Source organism: Schizosaccharomyces pombe (genome assembly GCF_000002945.2).
Source record: "Schizosaccharomyces pombe strain 972h- genome assembly, chromosome: II".
Classification (NCBI taxonomy): Eukaryota; Fungi; Ascomycota; class Schizosaccharomycetes; order Schizosaccharomycetales; family Schizosaccharomycetaceae; genus Schizosaccharomyces; species Schizosaccharomyces pombe.
This window is the reverse complement of record NC_003423.3, coordinates 2,258,450-2,273,252: the sequence shown is the minus strand read 5'-3', so window position 1 is coordinate 2,273,252 and position 14,803 is coordinate 2,258,450. Positions and strand designations below refer to the sequence as shown.

At 35.3% G+C, this 14,803-nt stretch overlaps 6 protein-coding genes, 8 long non-coding RNA genes and 2 other non-coding genes across 16 annotated transcripts, besides 1 other annotated feature; 8 read left to right on the top strand and 8 right to left on the bottom strand.

The window, feature by feature from the left end:
- Nucleotides 1–3,856, top strand: wdr7 (WDR7-like protein). Its single transcript, NM_001356250.2, has 4 exons — nt 1–58; nt 296–742; nt 823–1,935; nt 1,979–3,856. The coding sequence occupies exons 2-4, from the start codon at nt 477–479 to the stop codon at nt 3,678–3,680; spliced, it is 3,081 nt and encodes a 1,026-aa protein (NP_001342716.1). The 5' UTR covers nt 1–58; nt 296–476; the 3' UTR covers nt 3,681–3,856.
- SPOM_SPNCRNA.5571 lies at nt 945–2,439 on the bottom strand. The gene has a single exon (NR_194924.1). It is a non-coding gene; the product is annotated as a non-coding RNA (long non-coding RNA).
- On the bottom strand, nt 2,948–4,849 carry SPOM_SPBC16H5.14C (DHRS family dehydrogenase). The gene is made up of 3 exons (NM_001021841.3): nt 4,257–4,849; nt 4,075–4,205; nt 2,948–4,020 (listed from the first exon to the last, which is right to left on the bottom strand). The coding sequence occupies exons 1-3, from the start codon at nt 4,649–4,651 to the stop codon at nt 3,686–3,688; spliced, it is 861 nt and encodes a 286-aa protein (NP_595933.1). The 5' UTR covers nt 4,652–4,849; the 3' UTR covers nt 2,948–3,685.
- On the top strand, nt 4,063–5,245 carry SPOM_SPNCRNA.5570. Its single transcript, NR_194923.1, has one exon. It is a non-coding gene; the product is annotated as a non-coding RNA (long non-coding RNA).
- Nucleotides 5,246–5,537: 292 nt separating this feature from the next.
- Nucleotides 5,538–5,764, top strand: SPOM_SPNCRNA.5569. The gene has a single exon (NR_194922.1). It is a non-coding gene; the product is annotated as a non-coding RNA (long non-coding RNA).
- On the bottom strand, nt 5,588–6,963 carry SPOM_SPNCRNA.1500. Its single transcript, NR_150388.1, has one exon. It is a non-coding gene; the product is annotated as a non-coding RNA (long non-coding RNA).
- Nucleotides 5,831–6,902, top strand: his5 (imidazoleglycerol-phosphate dehydratase His5). The gene has a single exon (NM_001021840.3). The coding sequence runs from the start codon at nt 5,937–5,939 to the stop codon at nt 6,585–6,587; it is 651 nt and encodes a 216-aa protein (NP_595932.1). The 5' UTR covers nt 5,831–5,936; the 3' UTR covers nt 6,588–6,902.
- Nucleotides 6,964–7,083: 120 nt separating the features above from the next.
- Nucleotides 7,084–7,225, bottom strand: snR5. Its single transcript, NR_197143.1, has one exon. It is a non-coding gene; the product is annotated as a box H/ACA small nucleolar RNA snR5 (small nucleolar RNA).
- Nucleotides 7,226–7,434: 209 nt separating this feature from the next.
- SPOM_SPNCRNA.1499 lies at nt 7,435–7,967 on the bottom strand. Its single transcript, NR_150386.1, has one exon. It is a non-coding gene; the product is annotated as a non-coding RNA (long non-coding RNA).
- A 147-nt stretch (nt 7,968–8,114) lies between these two features.
- Nucleotides 8,115–9,043, top strand: opi10 (hikeshi family nuclear import carrier Opi10). Its single transcript, NM_001021839.3, has 2 exons — nt 8,115–8,253; nt 8,380–9,043. Exons 1-2 carry the CDS (start codon nt 8,223–8,225, stop codon nt 8,949–8,951), a joined length of 603 nt encoding a protein of 200 aa, NP_595931.1. The 5' UTR covers nt 8,115–8,222; the 3' UTR covers nt 8,952–9,043.
- SPOM_SPNCRNA.5568 lies at nt 8,370–9,061 on the bottom strand. The gene has a single exon (NR_194921.1). It is a non-coding gene; the product is annotated as a non-coding RNA (long non-coding RNA).
- Nucleotides 9,062–9,088: 27 nt separating this feature from the next.
- Nucleotides 9,089–11,068, bottom strand: sfc6 (transcription factor TFIIIC subunit Sfc6). Its single transcript, NM_001021838.3, has 4 exons — nt 10,097–11,068; nt 9,938–10,054; nt 9,691–9,894; nt 9,089–9,643 (listed from the first exon to the last, which is right to left on the bottom strand). Exons 1-4 carry the CDS (start codon nt 11,037–11,039, stop codon nt 9,159–9,161), a joined length of 1,749 nt encoding a protein of 582 aa, NP_595930.1. The 5' UTR covers nt 11,040–11,068; the 3' UTR covers nt 9,089–9,158.
- Nucleotides 10,008–11,631, top strand: SPOM_SPNCRNA.5567. Its single transcript, NR_194920.1, has one exon. It is a non-coding gene; the product is annotated as a non-coding RNA (long non-coding RNA).
- Nucleotides 11,632–11,724: 93 nt separating this feature from the next.
- Nucleotides 11,725–12,204: a sequence feature (RNA overlapping with rRNA (SPOM_SPNCRNA.5566) was converted to a misc_feature.).
- On the top strand, nt 11,764–11,882 carry SPOM_SPRRNA.34. The gene has a single exon (NR_151420.1). It is a non-coding gene; the product is annotated as a 5S ribosomal RNA (ribosomal RNA).
- A 17-nt stretch (nt 12,205–12,221) lies between the features above and the next one.
- On the bottom strand, nt 12,222–14,451 carry dbp7 (ATP-dependent RNA helicase Dbp7). Its single transcript, NM_001021837.3, has one exon. The coding sequence runs from the start codon at nt 14,437–14,439 to the stop codon at nt 12,310–12,312; it is 2,130 nt and encodes a 709-aa protein (NP_595929.1). The 5' UTR covers nt 14,440–14,451; the 3' UTR covers nt 12,222–12,309.
- SPOM_SPNCRNA.5565 lies at nt 12,272–14,505 on the top strand. Its single transcript, NR_194919.1, has one exon. It is a non-coding gene; the product is annotated as a non-coding RNA (long non-coding RNA).
- Nucleotides 14,506–14,803: the final 298 nt, after the last annotated feature.

Sequence of the window (14,803 nt, the reverse complement as noted above, 5' to 3'; positions counted from 1 at the left end):
ATTCCCACCACCGAGTGGAATTCGAAGTTGTGTGCAGTGGTATAAATTTTGGAGAAGTGTAAGTTGTATATAATTCAAGAATGAAGAGATTTATGTAATGATTGATACAATCGGAGCTGTCGATGCATACATTCTATTAAATGACGGATGGACGAATTGTTTACATGGCTATTTGTTAGACATTCTTGTCTATGGCTGTTGCAAGTTCTTCATTTTTCTTAGATTCTCTTCCTCAAATACTTGTTGCATCTTGTTTATTCGTTTGCGTTCCGAATTTGCTAATTTTACATTCAAGAATATCGCGGCAACTGTTAGTCTGCCTAAATATTGTTTTAATTTCATTTTCTGCGTTTTCAATTACTTTTATATTTAAAAAGGTTTAACAATTACTGAATTGAGTGGTTATTTGGGAAGCCGTGTTCGAACAGCGTTCAAAATTGATGTCAGCCTTAGACCGTTGTTGATTGCGAATCAAAATGGATTGGGTTGCATTGTCGAAAAGCTGTAAAACTCATTTGTTAGATGAAGGCCTTGACGTGTCTTCAATACATTGTTTTGATCAGTATTTGATAGTAGGCCAATGTTCCGGCCAAGTCATGGTATTTGACGTTTCTACAGACAATCATTTCACTTTGATCCAAACATTTATAGCACACAAACATTCCGTTTCTTCTATAGTTTGCCTTCCATTTGAAGCTGATGGAATTGTAGACCTATCAATCATTACACTCGACGAATCTGGGTATGTTGAGCAACTCTCATTAGCCGAGCAGCAATTATCAAATTCATTATTTAACTTATTTCTTGCTAACATTTTCTCAGATTACTTTGTCAATGGCTACTGAAAACATGTGACCGACGAGCTACTTTGCAATTGTGTGACGGGCTATGTTTAAAGCTATTTAGATTAAATAACAACTTTCTTGCTGTTACCGGAACCTTTTTGAAAATATATCTCATTAGAATCTCCAACTTTCAGATAGTTGCGACTTGGACTGGTCATGAGGACTGGCCTATTTTGTTTCCGTTCAAAGACGAAGCTTTATTAATCCCTGTCGCCTATTCAGATGGATCTGTATCTCTTTGGTCAGTTGATTGGTCAGCTCTTACTTTTAAAAGAAATTCAGTTACAAAAGCAGATGTTAAACCAACTTTTGGTAAGGTTATTGATGTTGTACCAGCAGATTGCATTTCTTCCAATTATGCGCTATATGTATACTCGGATGCGGTAGTACTATTGGAATCGCATGAGAAATTTATAGCTTCATATTCACTTGCAGAGATAACATCTGTATTTGTTTTGGCTGATGGCACGGCTTGTATTTTTACTCTTTCGTCTTCAACTTTACTCAAACTTCATCAATCTCCTGAACCTCATTTCGAATTAATTTCTAAGTATTCTGGAGATTTTCCATGGAAATCGTGCACCATTTTAAAAAGTAAACCCGTTAGTTTGTGTGTTTATCCCGAAAAAATAACTTTCAATTGGTTAACAGAAGGAACCGTAGACTCATGCAATCTTTGTAAGTTGAGCAATACAGCTGCTGTTTCCTACGCTTATACGGACTCTCTTAATTTATTCCTTGGAACAACCTCTGGTTTAGTGATGTTTTCTTTGTTTGACTGGTACCTTCACAATGATCCAGCTCCTCTTTACTCTTTTACAAGGGTTTCTGGAATTGTAACATATATGAAAATATTTGAAACTGAACATTCACGCTCAATTTTAGTTGTTGCTACCAAAACTGGAAAGGCTTACTTTTATCAACAACTTCAGGGTGAAAGATGGAGATTTCTCTGCGAGCGTGCTTTGCAATCTTCTTCAATTACTAAAATTATTCATGCAAAGAAATCATTATCTTCTGGTTCATCAGGCTTATTTATTTTTATGAGTTTAGATGGCTCATTGTGTGCCTTGGATGAATCTTATAATCTGTAAGTTATCAGTGTGTTATCAGTTATTAATCGACTTTTATAGTCTAAGCTACTTGCCATCTGATGGTGCTCAAGTTGAAACTTTGTACTCATTTCCCGATTTAGATCAAATCTATGTTGCTTATGACAATTTTCAACTATTAAATTGGGACGTTGTGGATCAAAAATGTTCTGAAGGAAATTATTCAGATATTATTGACTCTTCGTTCATATCTATTGGTACTTTTGATAAATCTAACCTCCCTACTTTGTATCATGGTTCTTGTGCTTTACTCACCGATAATTTGGTTACTGTTTTTTTAGACGCTCATGATTTAGTACTGAACCTCAATTTTTCTAATGAAAATTACATAGAAAAAACGTATATTGACGAGTTCCTTGACTTTATCCAACCTCCTTTCCTAAACTCTGATATAGAGATGGAGCATCAGTTGTTAGGTACTGTTTTTGATCAATCCAGTTTGCATCTTGGTGTGGGTAAGCCAGATGGAAATGCCATACTTCGATTTGACACCGAAATGAAGTCAATAATAAATACTGCACCAAATTGTTCCGCTTTGCTGTTATATCTATATTTTTCTCTAATGGTTCCTTTATGTAAATATGATGGGCTGAGCGATACCAAATTGACTGAAGGAATATTATTAAAGTTAAAAGACCTGAAAACGGTTGATTACAGTATTTCCGTTCTTTCATACGTCTGGAATAATTCAGGCAAGGTTATGCAGGGTATAATTAAATCAATGTTGTCGAGAACATTGGAACTTATATCTCCAGAGGAACTTCAGAGGCTTATATATTATTATTTTGAGTTTTTTACGACTACAGGTGGAGAGTACTATCTGAAAAAGGAGGTGCAACATTCACTGTACATCTTGTCATTAATTGTCAGTTTACGGCCTTCAGCATTTGATGTTTCACAATTGAAATTTTTGTCTTCCTATTTATTACAAAAATCCGAAAGTATGGACTATGACTTAACAGCAATTCGCCTGTTGAGTAATGGTTTTTCCGTGTTTTCAAAACATATTGATCCTGCAAAGTTTATATACAACCTGGTTTTGTCATCCTTAGAGAATACTAAGGATTTGGATGATAAAAATAGCATTCTCTATAGATCAATAGTGGATGTCTCAGTTTCGAATGCTGTTTTACTGCTTACATGTTTATGCGATGAAGTTTATGAGCAAATGAAATCAAATTTACGTTCCGTTATACTAAAAGTTGTGTCTTTGGCAATTGAAAACACACAATCCGAATTTTCTTTATTTAATCAATTGATCACGGAAAAATTACTTCCAATCCTTTACTCTAGCCGCTCGGTTGAAGAAGTTCACGACGTTACTAACGCAATTGCAACCCAATTTCCATTTGCATGTTTTGATAGTAAGGTGGAAAAATATTCCTACATTGACGATGGTGATCTTGTGGTTTATGAAATAGCTAAAAGAAGGAAAGTCGTCAGCAAGGAAAACGCCGAATGTGATATTCAGGTATTGTCCGCCAGTCCTTCTGGTGACTATTTTGTTGGAGTCAGTGCTACGCAAAAGGAATGCATTATTTGGAAATACAGCCAAGATTTCGTAAAATTCTTGAACTTATCAACACCTTCATTAACGATCCGAAAACGTATATTATTACAAACTAACAAAACGAATGAGGTTGAAATTCCTGAAGTCCTATGGATTAGCCAGTCATCAGCAGAAGTCCATATTGGGAGCACCTTTGCTATCATTGACTTGTAGGTGGATTATGAATAAATTTTATCCATGCCACTAAATAGACGAGCCAATTTTTGTATTGGAAGTGGGAAAAACCTCAGTAGAGGCATAAAACGTGCGTAAAATGGATAGTAAAAACGACCCGATTTGTTTGTATATAAGTTTTGAATAATAATTTTTGCTAAGTTTTGAGGTTCTAGTAGAGGGGCTAATACTCTGTTTGGGGTATCTTTTTCGAACATTGTAGATTTAATTTGCCCTAAAACATAAAGAGAAAACTTGAAGTTGGGATGCTGTGATAAAACCTCTTCCTCTAATGTTTCATGTAGCGAAACTAGTGCCGCTTTTGAAGATGAATAGGCACCTGTTAATCACGTTAGAAAGGAAAAGCAAATTTTATAAAATCAACCCCACTTACCGACTCCCATCGCACTAAAATAAGCCAAGGAGGATGCTATGTTGACCACATGAGGATTTGGATCTTGTAAAAGGAGAGGAAATAATGCAGATGTAATTGCCAGCTGTCCGATCACATTTGTTTCAAAGCATCTAAATTAAGCAGTTAGAAAATAAGGCTTACTACGCTTAACCTGTACTTACTTTTGTAATTCTTGTCTTGATATAGACAGCAAATGATTTTTTGGAGCAATAGCTGCAGCATTGATCAGAGCAAAAGGGGTCCTGTTCATCTTTTTCAAAGAATGGACACATCCTTCTACGTCCTTATCTTTGGTAATATTACATTTCAAAGCACTAAATTTAGAATTGTACTGTAGAAAAGATGCAGGCTCAGTACTGTCCAAAGAGGCGACGCTGAAGCCTCTATCCAACGCCTCTTGAATAATAGCATGACCAAGAATCCCACTTCCTCCTGTTATCACAATCAGTCCTTTAGCACATGAATAGGATTGTTTCCTGAAAAGTAGAGGAAACCAAGAAAGGGTTAAGGCAGCACAAACAAGCGAAATCACCAATAATAATATATGATTCAACATCAGGGAATGACTTCTGTGAAAAATATGATAAGTTGCTGAATGGAAACTTGGCAGAAAGTCGTTAACATTAGCAGCGAACTCTTTTGTGTTTCGAATAAGTTAACGTCCAAGTTCTGATCGTCTAAAGACCCTAATATCGTATTTGACGAAGTCAAGGAGAGAACCTTAGTAGATGCTGCCAAACAAAAGCTATTTCCTAGTGTAAGCAAAAATCACGCGTAGTAGAATAATTCATTAAATCGTTGAACACTGCTTTTATAAACTTATATAATAAAGTTTTGATCAGTATCGCCAATGTTGTATTGAACTTGTTAACTAAATTATTCAATCCGTACTACGAAAAATGGAATGCCCATCCTGATCTTAACTTGATTAGTCTTATAGAGTCAAAGATAAGTGATGGTTTTTTTTTTAAAATATTACGCCTATCATAAAAAGAAGCATTAAAAAATGCGATTAAGAATTGCGTCTTCAATTTCCTTATATATTGAAACATAGTACACACTATACCTTCCCTTCATCTTCGACTAGTTGTTTTTAAAATATTTGAAAGTTTGAGCGTGCTCAGTTTTCTATGTTGCATATAGATCAAAGGAACATATGTATGTTAGTAAATATCATTGCATTCAACTATGCTATTAATTAATGTTTATTAAATGATCCCAACGCATGTTGATGTTGTATTTTGCATTTGGTAACCCGCAGTTGGAATTTTCAGGCATCTACGTACAAAGTAAATAAAGTGCAAAAGGGTCAGCTCATTAGTTTTACGGGTCCTCAATTCGATGTTGCAGATTTTACAAGTTTTTAAAATGTATTTCATTATTACTTTTTATATGCCTAATAAAAAAGCCATAGTTTAATCTATAGATAACTTTTTTTCCAGTGCACTAACGGACGTTACATTCCCATACAAAACTGCGTAGTTAAAGCTAAGGAAAAGTTAATATCATGTTAATTAAATACGCTATTTACAATAAGACATTGAACTCATTTATATCGTTGAATATGAATAACCAATTTCAGCGAATTTTTAACAAACATCGTTCACCTCGTTTAAGGATATCTTGTGTATGGGGTGTTGACTTGCTTTATCGAATAATTACCGTACCTGTAATTGGCTTGCTGGATATAGCGGTAGTCTAATATCTAGCAAAAATCTTTTGGGTGAAAAGGCTTGCAATTTCACGACACCGAACTATTTGTCATTTTTTAATAAGGAAGTTTTCCATAAATTCCTGTAATTCTCGGTTGATCTAATTGAAAAGAGTAGTTTTGCATCACGATGAGGAGGGCTTTTGTAGAAAGAAATACGAACGAAACGAAAATCAGCGTTGCCATCGCTTTGGACAAAGCTCCCTTACCTGAAGAGTCGAATTTTATTGATGAACTTATAACTTCCAAGCATGCAAACCAAAAGGGAGAACAAGTAATCCAAGTAGACACGGGAATTGGATTCTTGGATCACATGTATCATGCACTGGCTAAACATGCAGGCTGGAGCTTACGACTTTACTCAAGAGGTGATTTAATCATCGATGATCATCACACTGCAGAAGATACTGCTATTGCACTTGGTATTGCATTCAAGCAGGCTATGGGTAACTTTGCCGGCGTTAAAAGATTTGGACATGCTTATTGTCCACTTGACGAAGCTCTTTCTAGAAGCGTAGTTGACTTGTCGGGACGGCCCTATGCTGTTATCGATTTGGGATTAAAGCGTGAAAAGGTTGGGGAATTGTCCTGTGAAATGATCCCTCACTTACTATATTCCTTTTCGGTAGCAGCTGGAATTACTTTGCATGTTACCTGCTTATATGGTAGTAATGACCATCATCGTGCTGAAAGCGCTTTTAAATCTCTGGCTGTTGCCATGCGCGCGGCTACTAGTCTTACTGGAAGTTCTGAAGTCCCAAGCACGAAGGGAGTGTTGTAAAGATGAATTGGATTATGTCAGGAAAAGAACGACAATTTTGCATCCAAATTGTCTAAATTTTAGAGTTGCTTGAAAACAATAGAACCTTACTTGCTTTATAATTACGTTAATTAGAAGCGTTATCTCGTGAAGGAATATAGTACGTAGCCGTATAAATTGAATTGAATGTTCAGCTTATAGAATAGAGACACTTTGCTGTTCAATGCGTCGTCACTTACCATACTCACTTTATTATACGACTTTAAGTATAAACTCCGCGGTTATGGTAAAATTAATGATGCACAAACGTCCGATTCCATATGGGTACACTACAATTAAATACTTTTAAGTAACGCTGATTTCTTATTTTTTATCCTTGGTGTATTTATTGTTTATACCATGGAACGATTGAATACTGTGCTACTCTTTATGTAATATAACGAATTCAACTGTTCAACGTATGTGACTGCTCTCTGCTTCTCGGTATATATTTACTTGAAGGAATTAATTTTTCTTTGCCAATGGTCTCTTTTACCAATTGCAGTCTGGCTTAAAGCAATGAGGTTGTAATTAAATGGCTTGAGACCTAGAACAAACACCTTTTACAATCCTTGTTTACTGGTTTTGATAGTAAATTCGGTTCGCTTGTGGTGTACATTATATTTTTTAGGCTAGTCGTGATTTTTTGATAATATCAATATTCTTAGATTTGAGACATTCATGCTTTTTAATTTGATCAATCGTTTGTATCTTCATTAATTAGTAGGTGGTTTGATAGAACATTTAGTTGCTTGTTTGACTACAAATATCTGCAGAATGGATTCGGTTAATAAAAAAAATGTTTGAGGAATTAATTTTCGCTTTGGAGTGGAGGAACAAAACAGAATGCGTAATTGTACTATCACATATGTTTTATTGAATATATTTTATTTGTCCAACCGTACTGTTGCTAGAATTTGTAGCTAGTTGTATTGAAACTGACATCTGCTTAAAAACAGTTGATAATTCGTCCCTAATCGTTCACTGTTTGCGTTAAAAAATGCGGTTATGAGGTTTTAACTCAGCAGTCCAAAAAAATCGTGTTTGCAGAAAGAAGCGTTAGATGCTTTTCATACGCAAAAAATCATAATTAAATAGGTAAGTACTAAGCTCAGGTACTTTGAATAGTAAAGTACCCATGACACAAACAAGCATTCCATGTAGATATATATATATATATATAATTTTTTTTTTTTTTAGTAGTTATAACTTATTTATTAACGTGGATGAATCGTTCAAATAAAAAAAAATACCATATAATAATAATGATAATATTACAACGCATAAATAGGCTTGTAAGTCAACAAATCCAATTAAAAATAAATAAATAACAACAAAAATAAAAAAAAAAAAAAATTATAATAAATTTTAGAACGTTATGCTAATTCTCATTCTATCCTCACCCTGTGTACCAGTCCATACTACGTCATCAAATGTAGCAACCTTGTTACTTGATTTTTACTTCTTCTAAGTAGCAGGATTTTAGAACGGGATTTGTTTTTTACTCCTAACCTTTCGTACAGGCCAATTTATTGTCAGACGACTTTTTCAAAGAAAAGACTACTCTATATTTTTTTGTTTCCTGCGTACTTGTAGTTCTTCTACTTAACGAAAATCATGTTTGGTGCCATCTGTGCTGGTCGATTAGGTATGTCGCTTCTCTGGCACTTTCGCACAATTTTTACATTAAACGAAGTTTTTTCACGCTAGAAGTTCAAAAATAAAACTTAAATAAATGTTTTTATTATATACACATAACTAATACACAATCTAGTGCAAACGAATTTGCAACAAGTCGCCGATAATCAATTTGTCTTCCAACTAGACTCTGCGGAAAGCTTGAATCACATTGTGGTTTTTCTTTTGCCAAACTCTCCATTCCCAGTCGGAATGGGTGCTAAGGTTTACTTTCAATGGCCTGGAAAGCCTTTTCAATTTTTAGGTTATTTGACAAACGAAAAGCCTAGTGCAATTTTCCGTTTAAAAAACACCATACAAACTCTTTCGGAAAATGAAAATTGCGTTGGAATTACTGCCATGTTAGGTATTAGTGTAGAGCCTTTGACCAATTTCACAGAAACACCAGCTGTAAGCACTTCAGCATCGAATGTCATCGCCAAACCCTTACCTCCCGTAACTTCTGTTGCCCAAAAAATTTTAACCAACTTATATAATTTCCTAGCAAGCTTTGCGACATCTCAACTTCCTCCCAACTCCATTGGGTTAGGTGACCTGCGGCCCAATGATACATTCATACCACTTCGAGTTTTTCAGGATTGGCATGCAAAATTTTTAAACAAGTTATCAAATAATCCAAACTTTTTAGATTCTGAAGATCAGATTTGACATTTAGGTTGAATGCCGTTTTTGAACCTCATTTTTATTTCCTACGAAAATTACCGACATGGTACATAAAACCATATCTTAATGATGCAGAAAAAATAGAATAGAATACAATGTATGTGTTTTTCTCCAAAAAAAAGTGATGAAACACAAATGCTAGATCTTATTTATAAAAAATCGTATATATTGTATTAATAAAGGATAATTTTATCATCTTCTTTCAACGGCTGAGAGATCTTCAACTCGTAGGATTCCGCAAGCCATACCACTAGCTAACCAACCAGCATAACCTTTGTTTCCATTCCACTCGACTTTGTTCACTTGGATTTGCCATGGATAAATATACATGTCTAGCTTTTTGGCTTTGGGAAGCCTTGGACGAAAACCATCTAACATACGATATGAATCCTGTTTTTCGCTATATTCTAACTGGAATATTCTATGCACATTAGCTTTTTGTTTGTGAGAGAATCCCAAAAGACGGAATGGATTGACGATCGTAACTATTCCATCCGAAGCAGCACACGCTACAAAAGGATGGAACTTGCTGTTTGAGAGAGATATTATTGAGCCGTTTCTTTCATCTAATAACTGTGTCGAAGTGCCTCGTAAAGATTCGATGACCACAGATTGAGATTCGCTACAGGAGATAATCGACTGCAACATGTTGTTCCAAGTGATTGTGTAACAAATATCTGATATTAAGTTAGTTCGGAAGAAGCTATAATAATAATAATCGTACCTCGTTTATGAGAAAGCGGTCTATTATCAATTATGGGATCGCGAATATCAAATATTCGAGTATAACAATCAAATGCAGTGGTCAGAAAAAGCCACGGAAAGTCATCCAGGCACTGTACTACATTATGTATGTAAGAATCATGATATGGGATGTAAAAAAGGGGACATTCCTGGCTGCTCAAAATATCCCACAGAGCTAAATAACCTTATACTTAATTAGTAACAATAATTTAGTTTAACAGGCTTACCGTTAGAGCAGCCGACCAAAATTTGATGTATATCGCCATGTTCTGGGGAAACCCATGTGCAACAAGAAATAAGAGAATCATTAAATCCAAAAGTAAAGTCTGCTTGTTCGACGAATACTAGTTCATGTTAGGAGAATGAAAAAAAAAGATGTTTAATACCATGAAATTTTACTGGTGATCGAGGTACACGAAGAACGCGCAGCTTTCCATCGCTGCAGACAACTGCTAAAAACCCAAGAATGGAATCTTCAACCGAAATTGTGGGGCACCACTCTAGTTGAAGAACACTTCCCCAATCATGGTACAATATAAATTCCGACTTAAAATTGGTTTTGTTTTCTAGTTTCCAAAGTTGAATTTGATTCCGTCCAGAAGTTCGCATAAATACTGATTCAGTAGTTTCTGAAAATTTTAGCATCCCTCCTACAGCTAAAAACTGTGTTTCTTTATTTGTTGGTAACCATGAAACAGACGATAAAGGAATCCCTGTATTCACCACAAACCCCGATTTCTGTGGATTTTCCTTAAAAGGGTTTACCGGTTGACAGGGTTCAACTTGCTGTGGTGATTCAAAATGGAAACTTATGCTTAAATTTTTAACTTCAAACAAATAAAAAGGATTTTCGGAATATGATAATAACTGCTGTCCGTCGAGATTCAGAAGTGTTTGCAACTTGGAATCAGACGACGTCTGACCTTCAAAGGAAGATTGACCAGGAGCAGTCTCATAATATTTCCAAATTTCGATTAGCCTCCTTCCTTTATTTAAAGATTCAACGTGAGTCCCGTAAGAATTTATTAACTTCTCTTCTAAACCTTTTGAACTTTGCTTTTTAGCACTTCCACGAGTAGTACTAGAATTCTGACTCTTCGGTTCATTCCCAGCGCCTTTGGAAGATGAAGGTGTTAAAGGTTGACTTCTAATAGGTTTTGAGGGGGTTCGACGAGTAGTACTTACCCTTTTTCGGTTTCTTGACGGTGTTTCTATTTCTATGTCTTCTTCAGACATAACGTTCTCTAAAACAAAATCGCCGTCATCATCATTATCTTCATCGTTTTTATAAGAGCTTGGATTTTCGTATTCCTTAGATTTAGGGCCCATACGCGTCAATATTCATTAGGAATGGTGGTGAACTTCATCAAAGCAATATTGACCTAATCAAAACCTCGTTTGCAAGTGCTCAAAGAAAATATTTATTTCAAATAATTATTCCACTTTGAAAAAATTAATTTGTTAAAAAATCCCAATTCTTAATTTGTTGCTGTTCGTCTTGGTTCAGCTCAATCCTGCTTTAATTGTGAGTGTGAAACTTAGACTTAACTTCAAACATTTGTTGGTTAATACGAGTCCATGCAGAAACTTCATAAAGAATAAATTTTGCAAATAGTTAAATTTATTTTAAGTATTTAACACATTCAATGAAATTCGATTGCTCTTTTTACCAGCCTATCTCTCCTCATTTTTAGTTCTGTTAACACGATTTTGTCAAAGGAAGTATTTCGGTAATCGAAAAAAATATATATATAGTTATATTGAATCTACTAAACGTTATGTGAAATGTTAGCTCAATTTCACTGGTAAATATGCAACAAATTTCTTTCAATTACTACGGGTTTGCTGAGAGCATTATTCTGACACTATTAAAGGATTATAGGGAATAGTATGTGATGCTACTATTAAATAATTTAATCAGTAGTTCAAACTTAATATTAGGAACCTCCTATAGCAGTTTTTTCTTGATCAAATCTTTAAATTTTGATGCTTGGATTTCATTATTTTCTAATTGTTTGTTTAATTTTAAAAAGAATTATCGTTAGGTACAAACGTCTACGGCCATACCTAGGCGAAAACACCAGTTCCCGTCCGATCACTGCAGTTAAGCGTCTGAGGGCCTCGTTAGTACTATGGTTGGAGACAACATGGGAATCCGGGGTGCTGTAGGCTATTCCTAACTTTTTTATTTTTTGTCTTGAATCTTTTAATAATTTAAAATAGTAGCTCCACAACTGACATTACAAATATTATTTGGATAAGGGATAGTGAGTCCTTGAAATTGAGTTATCACATAACGCAATGGTGCAAGACTACTACATAAGCAGCAATAGTAATATTATGTGGTGTTTGATATATCTCAGCTGTTATACATAACCTGTATAGCAGATACAATTGCCAAGCATTACCATGGCACGCCATTCATAATTCCTCTCAATACTTGTTTAGAAATGATAACTTAACTTCTCCATAATCACTTGCAAGAGATTTTATCTTCGAAAGATTGTTATTGCGTTTAAAAGATCGAAATTAAATTATATAAATATATACAAATGCCAACCAAAAACCGTTTGAACCTTAAATTTTACACAAATAATGTTTATCCTATATTGTGTTCCGTTGAATAATGTTCCATTGCTTTTCTGTGCATCAAAGCAGCAATGTCTTTCGATGATTTACTTTTACCTTTATCAACCGAACCACCCTGCTTTCTTGGCTTTGAAGAATTTGCACCAGATATTTTGCCCGGCGCTTCTCGCAAAGCGAAGGACTTAGCAATATGTCCCAAATGAAGGTCACGCATGTTAAAAATACTTCTTTCTGATGAAAGATGTGTTGCATAAGCCCTCACATAAGAAGTAAAAGCCCTTTTTGCAATATTCCTCATAGGTTCATTTTCTAATATAAAACGCTCCAATTCCAACTGCCATTCTGTTGCACGATCTTGCCAATCATTGGTGTTTGTTTTACCTTGCGAAAAACCAGCACTCAACAACCCAGATGGACCATTAGGCTGCTCCAATATATTAGCGCTAACTGAAGACTTTAACAAATTAATATATTCACTTTCCTTCGGGAGTAAAAACATAATAGCTGCACCATTGTGTCCAGCCCTAGCTGTTCTGCCAATTCTATGCAAATAATCGTCGGTACTAAACGGAGCATCATACTGCACAACCAAATCAACATTTGGCAGATCAAGACCACGGGCTGCCACATCTGTACACAAAAGTATATGTGAACCAGAATCTTCACTTGAAGAAAAAAGATTCAGCGTCGAAGTCCTGATTTGTTGAGACAAGGAACCGTGTAATCGGTATACATTTGATTTGCCATCTATTCTCAGAGCTGGAGCATTTGAAATGATATCACCCTCAGAGTCCGGTTTCTCTTTCACGGCCTCTTCCATTTCATCAGCGTTTATCGCACATCTAAAAGCTTCAAAGTGAAAATCAACACTATCTGAACAAGAAAGAAAAATTATTATTTTCTTATATGATCTAACATGACTTCGCAATAGGGCAACCAAGCTTACAAGCCTCAGTTTTGGAGGAACAACAACATATCTTTGAAGAAGCTGCTCGGGTGCCTGGCTATAACCGTCATTGGTTTCCTCCACAATAGATGATTTTAAGTACAAAGCATCTTTTAAAGCGGAATCACTTAAACGCTTTACGGTATCTTTCATTGTAGCGGAGCAAAGCATTGTAACCTTACGAGAAGGAATACTGAGATCCTTCTTAATAATACTGCTTTGTGATTCCAAATAAGATAAAATTTTAGTCAAAGTTTCTTCAAACCCCATATCCATCAACCTATCACCTTCATCCAAAACGACCCATCGTACTTGACTAACATCCAGTGCTTCCGTATTTTCTAAATGATCCGCCAAACGACCAGGCGTTCCAATTAAAATATTAACACCCTTTCGTATGCGAGCCTTTTCACTTTTTTTCTTCTCACCACCTATCACATTACAGGAGACAATCCAGTGTGATAACGGATTATTGTTGAGCTTGTTAGCAACGTTATAAATTTGTTGGCATAACTCCCGGGTTGGAGCCATAATCACAGCATATATACCGCTAGTACGGGTGTGTAAGTTTTTAGGAAGTCGAATCAATCGTTGCACAATTGGTAGTAAATAAGCCAAAGTTTTACCCGATCCGGTTTGTGCTTCAATGAACGCATCCTTATCATCTGTGTTTAGCAATGCTGGAAGACAACAGCTTTGGATAGCAGTGGGAGCGCTAATGTTCATTTTATTATTTAAATGATCAGCCAGTTGAGTATCTAATTGAACACCAGCAAAGTTGGTAGTTTTAATAGGTGCGTTGGATGCCTCCTTTGTAGTCCCAATATTACTAATTTGATTATCCTCAAGATTTTGACCAACGTCCTGTGAAAAATGCTCAGAATCATCACCCGTAAACAAAGATGTAACAAAAGTATTATCGCGCTTGTTGCCTTTTAGCTCATGAGCTGGTTTTCTAGGATCAAACACAGGATTTATTACTTTTTCCTTTTGTGAATTTTTATAATCAGTGGAAGCACCATTTGTGCCTGAATTTCTTTTAACGGTTGATTTTGATGATTCATTAGAATTGCGTTTTTGCCTTTTTCTATCTCTAGCGCGATCAGTCCAGCGACGACTAGACTTCAAGGCTTCAGGCTTTCTTGATTGAGCATTATCAACAACAAAATTGAGAAGCAATGGTTCGTCCGCCATTTGCTTACAGTTGATGAAAATTTGAAAACTTGTGCTTCCACCGTGCTTAGTTTAGTTAATTGTACTCCATTACGCTATGCTATACTAGACCGCGTTAAATACTTGAGACGCATTCAAGTATTCTTCCAAAAGGTCATTTATTACCTTTTTACAGCTATAGGTGATTTAAGTAATATTAAACCTAGAGAAGCACTGTTAAAAACATAAATTACTCCTTCAGTCGGACTTTATTGACCTAATTTGTATTTAAAAATATTAATAGATACTTTGCGTATAAGAATAACAATAAGCGCAATATATATGTTTCTTTATAAGATAATATGCTTCAGGAGGAAATACCGCGCTCATGCACATCTATAAATAA

Coding starts and splice junctions, on each gene's coding strand:
- wdr7 (NM_001356250.2), top strand. CDS start 477: ATGGATTGGGTTGCATTGTCGAAAAGCTGTAAAACTCATTTGTTAGAT. Junction 743..822: donor ATTACACTCGACGAATCTGG/GTATGTTGAGCA, acceptor ACATTTTCTCAG/ATTACTTTGTCAATGGCTAC. Junction 1,936..1,978: donor TTGGATGAATCTTATAATCT/GTAAGTTATCAG, acceptor CGACTTTTATAG/TCTAAGCTACTTGCCATCTG.
- sfc6 (NM_001021838.3), bottom strand. CDS start 11,039: ATGGGCCCTAAATCTAAGGAATACGAAAATCCAAGCTCTTATAAAAAC. Junction 9,895..9,937: donor TTTGGTCGGCTGCTCTAACG/GTAAGCCTGTTA, acceptor ATTAAGTATAAG/GTTATTTAGCTCTGTGGGAT. Junction 9,644..9,690: donor ACCGCTTTCTCATAAACGAG/GTACGATTATTA, acceptor ACTTAATATCAG/ATATTTGTTACACAATCACT.
- his5 (NM_001021840.3), top strand. CDS start 5,937: ATGAGGAGGGCTTTTGTAGAAAGAAATACGAACGAAACGAAAATCAGC.
- SPOM_SPBC16H5.14C (NM_001021841.3), bottom strand. CDS start 4,651: ATGTTGAATCATATATTATTATTGGTGATTTCGCTTGTTTGTGCTGCC. Junction 4,206..4,256: donor TCAAGACAAGAATTACAAAA/GTAAGTACAGGT, acceptor TGCTTAATTTAG/ATGCTTTGAAACAAATGTGA. Junction 4,021..4,074: donor TTTTAGTGCGATGGGAGTCG/GTAAGTGGGGTT, acceptor CGTGATTAACAG/GTGCCTATTCATCTTCAAAA.
- opi10 (NM_001021839.3), top strand. CDS start 8,223: ATGTTTGGTGCCATCTGTGCTGGTCGATTAG. Junction 8,254..8,379: donor CATCTGTGCTGGTCGATTAG/GTATGTCGCTTC, acceptor TACACAATCTAG/TGCAAACGAATTTGCAACAA.
- dbp7 (NM_001021837.3), bottom strand. CDS start 14,439: ATGGCGGACGAACCATTGCTTCTCAATTTTGTTGTTGATAATGCTCAA.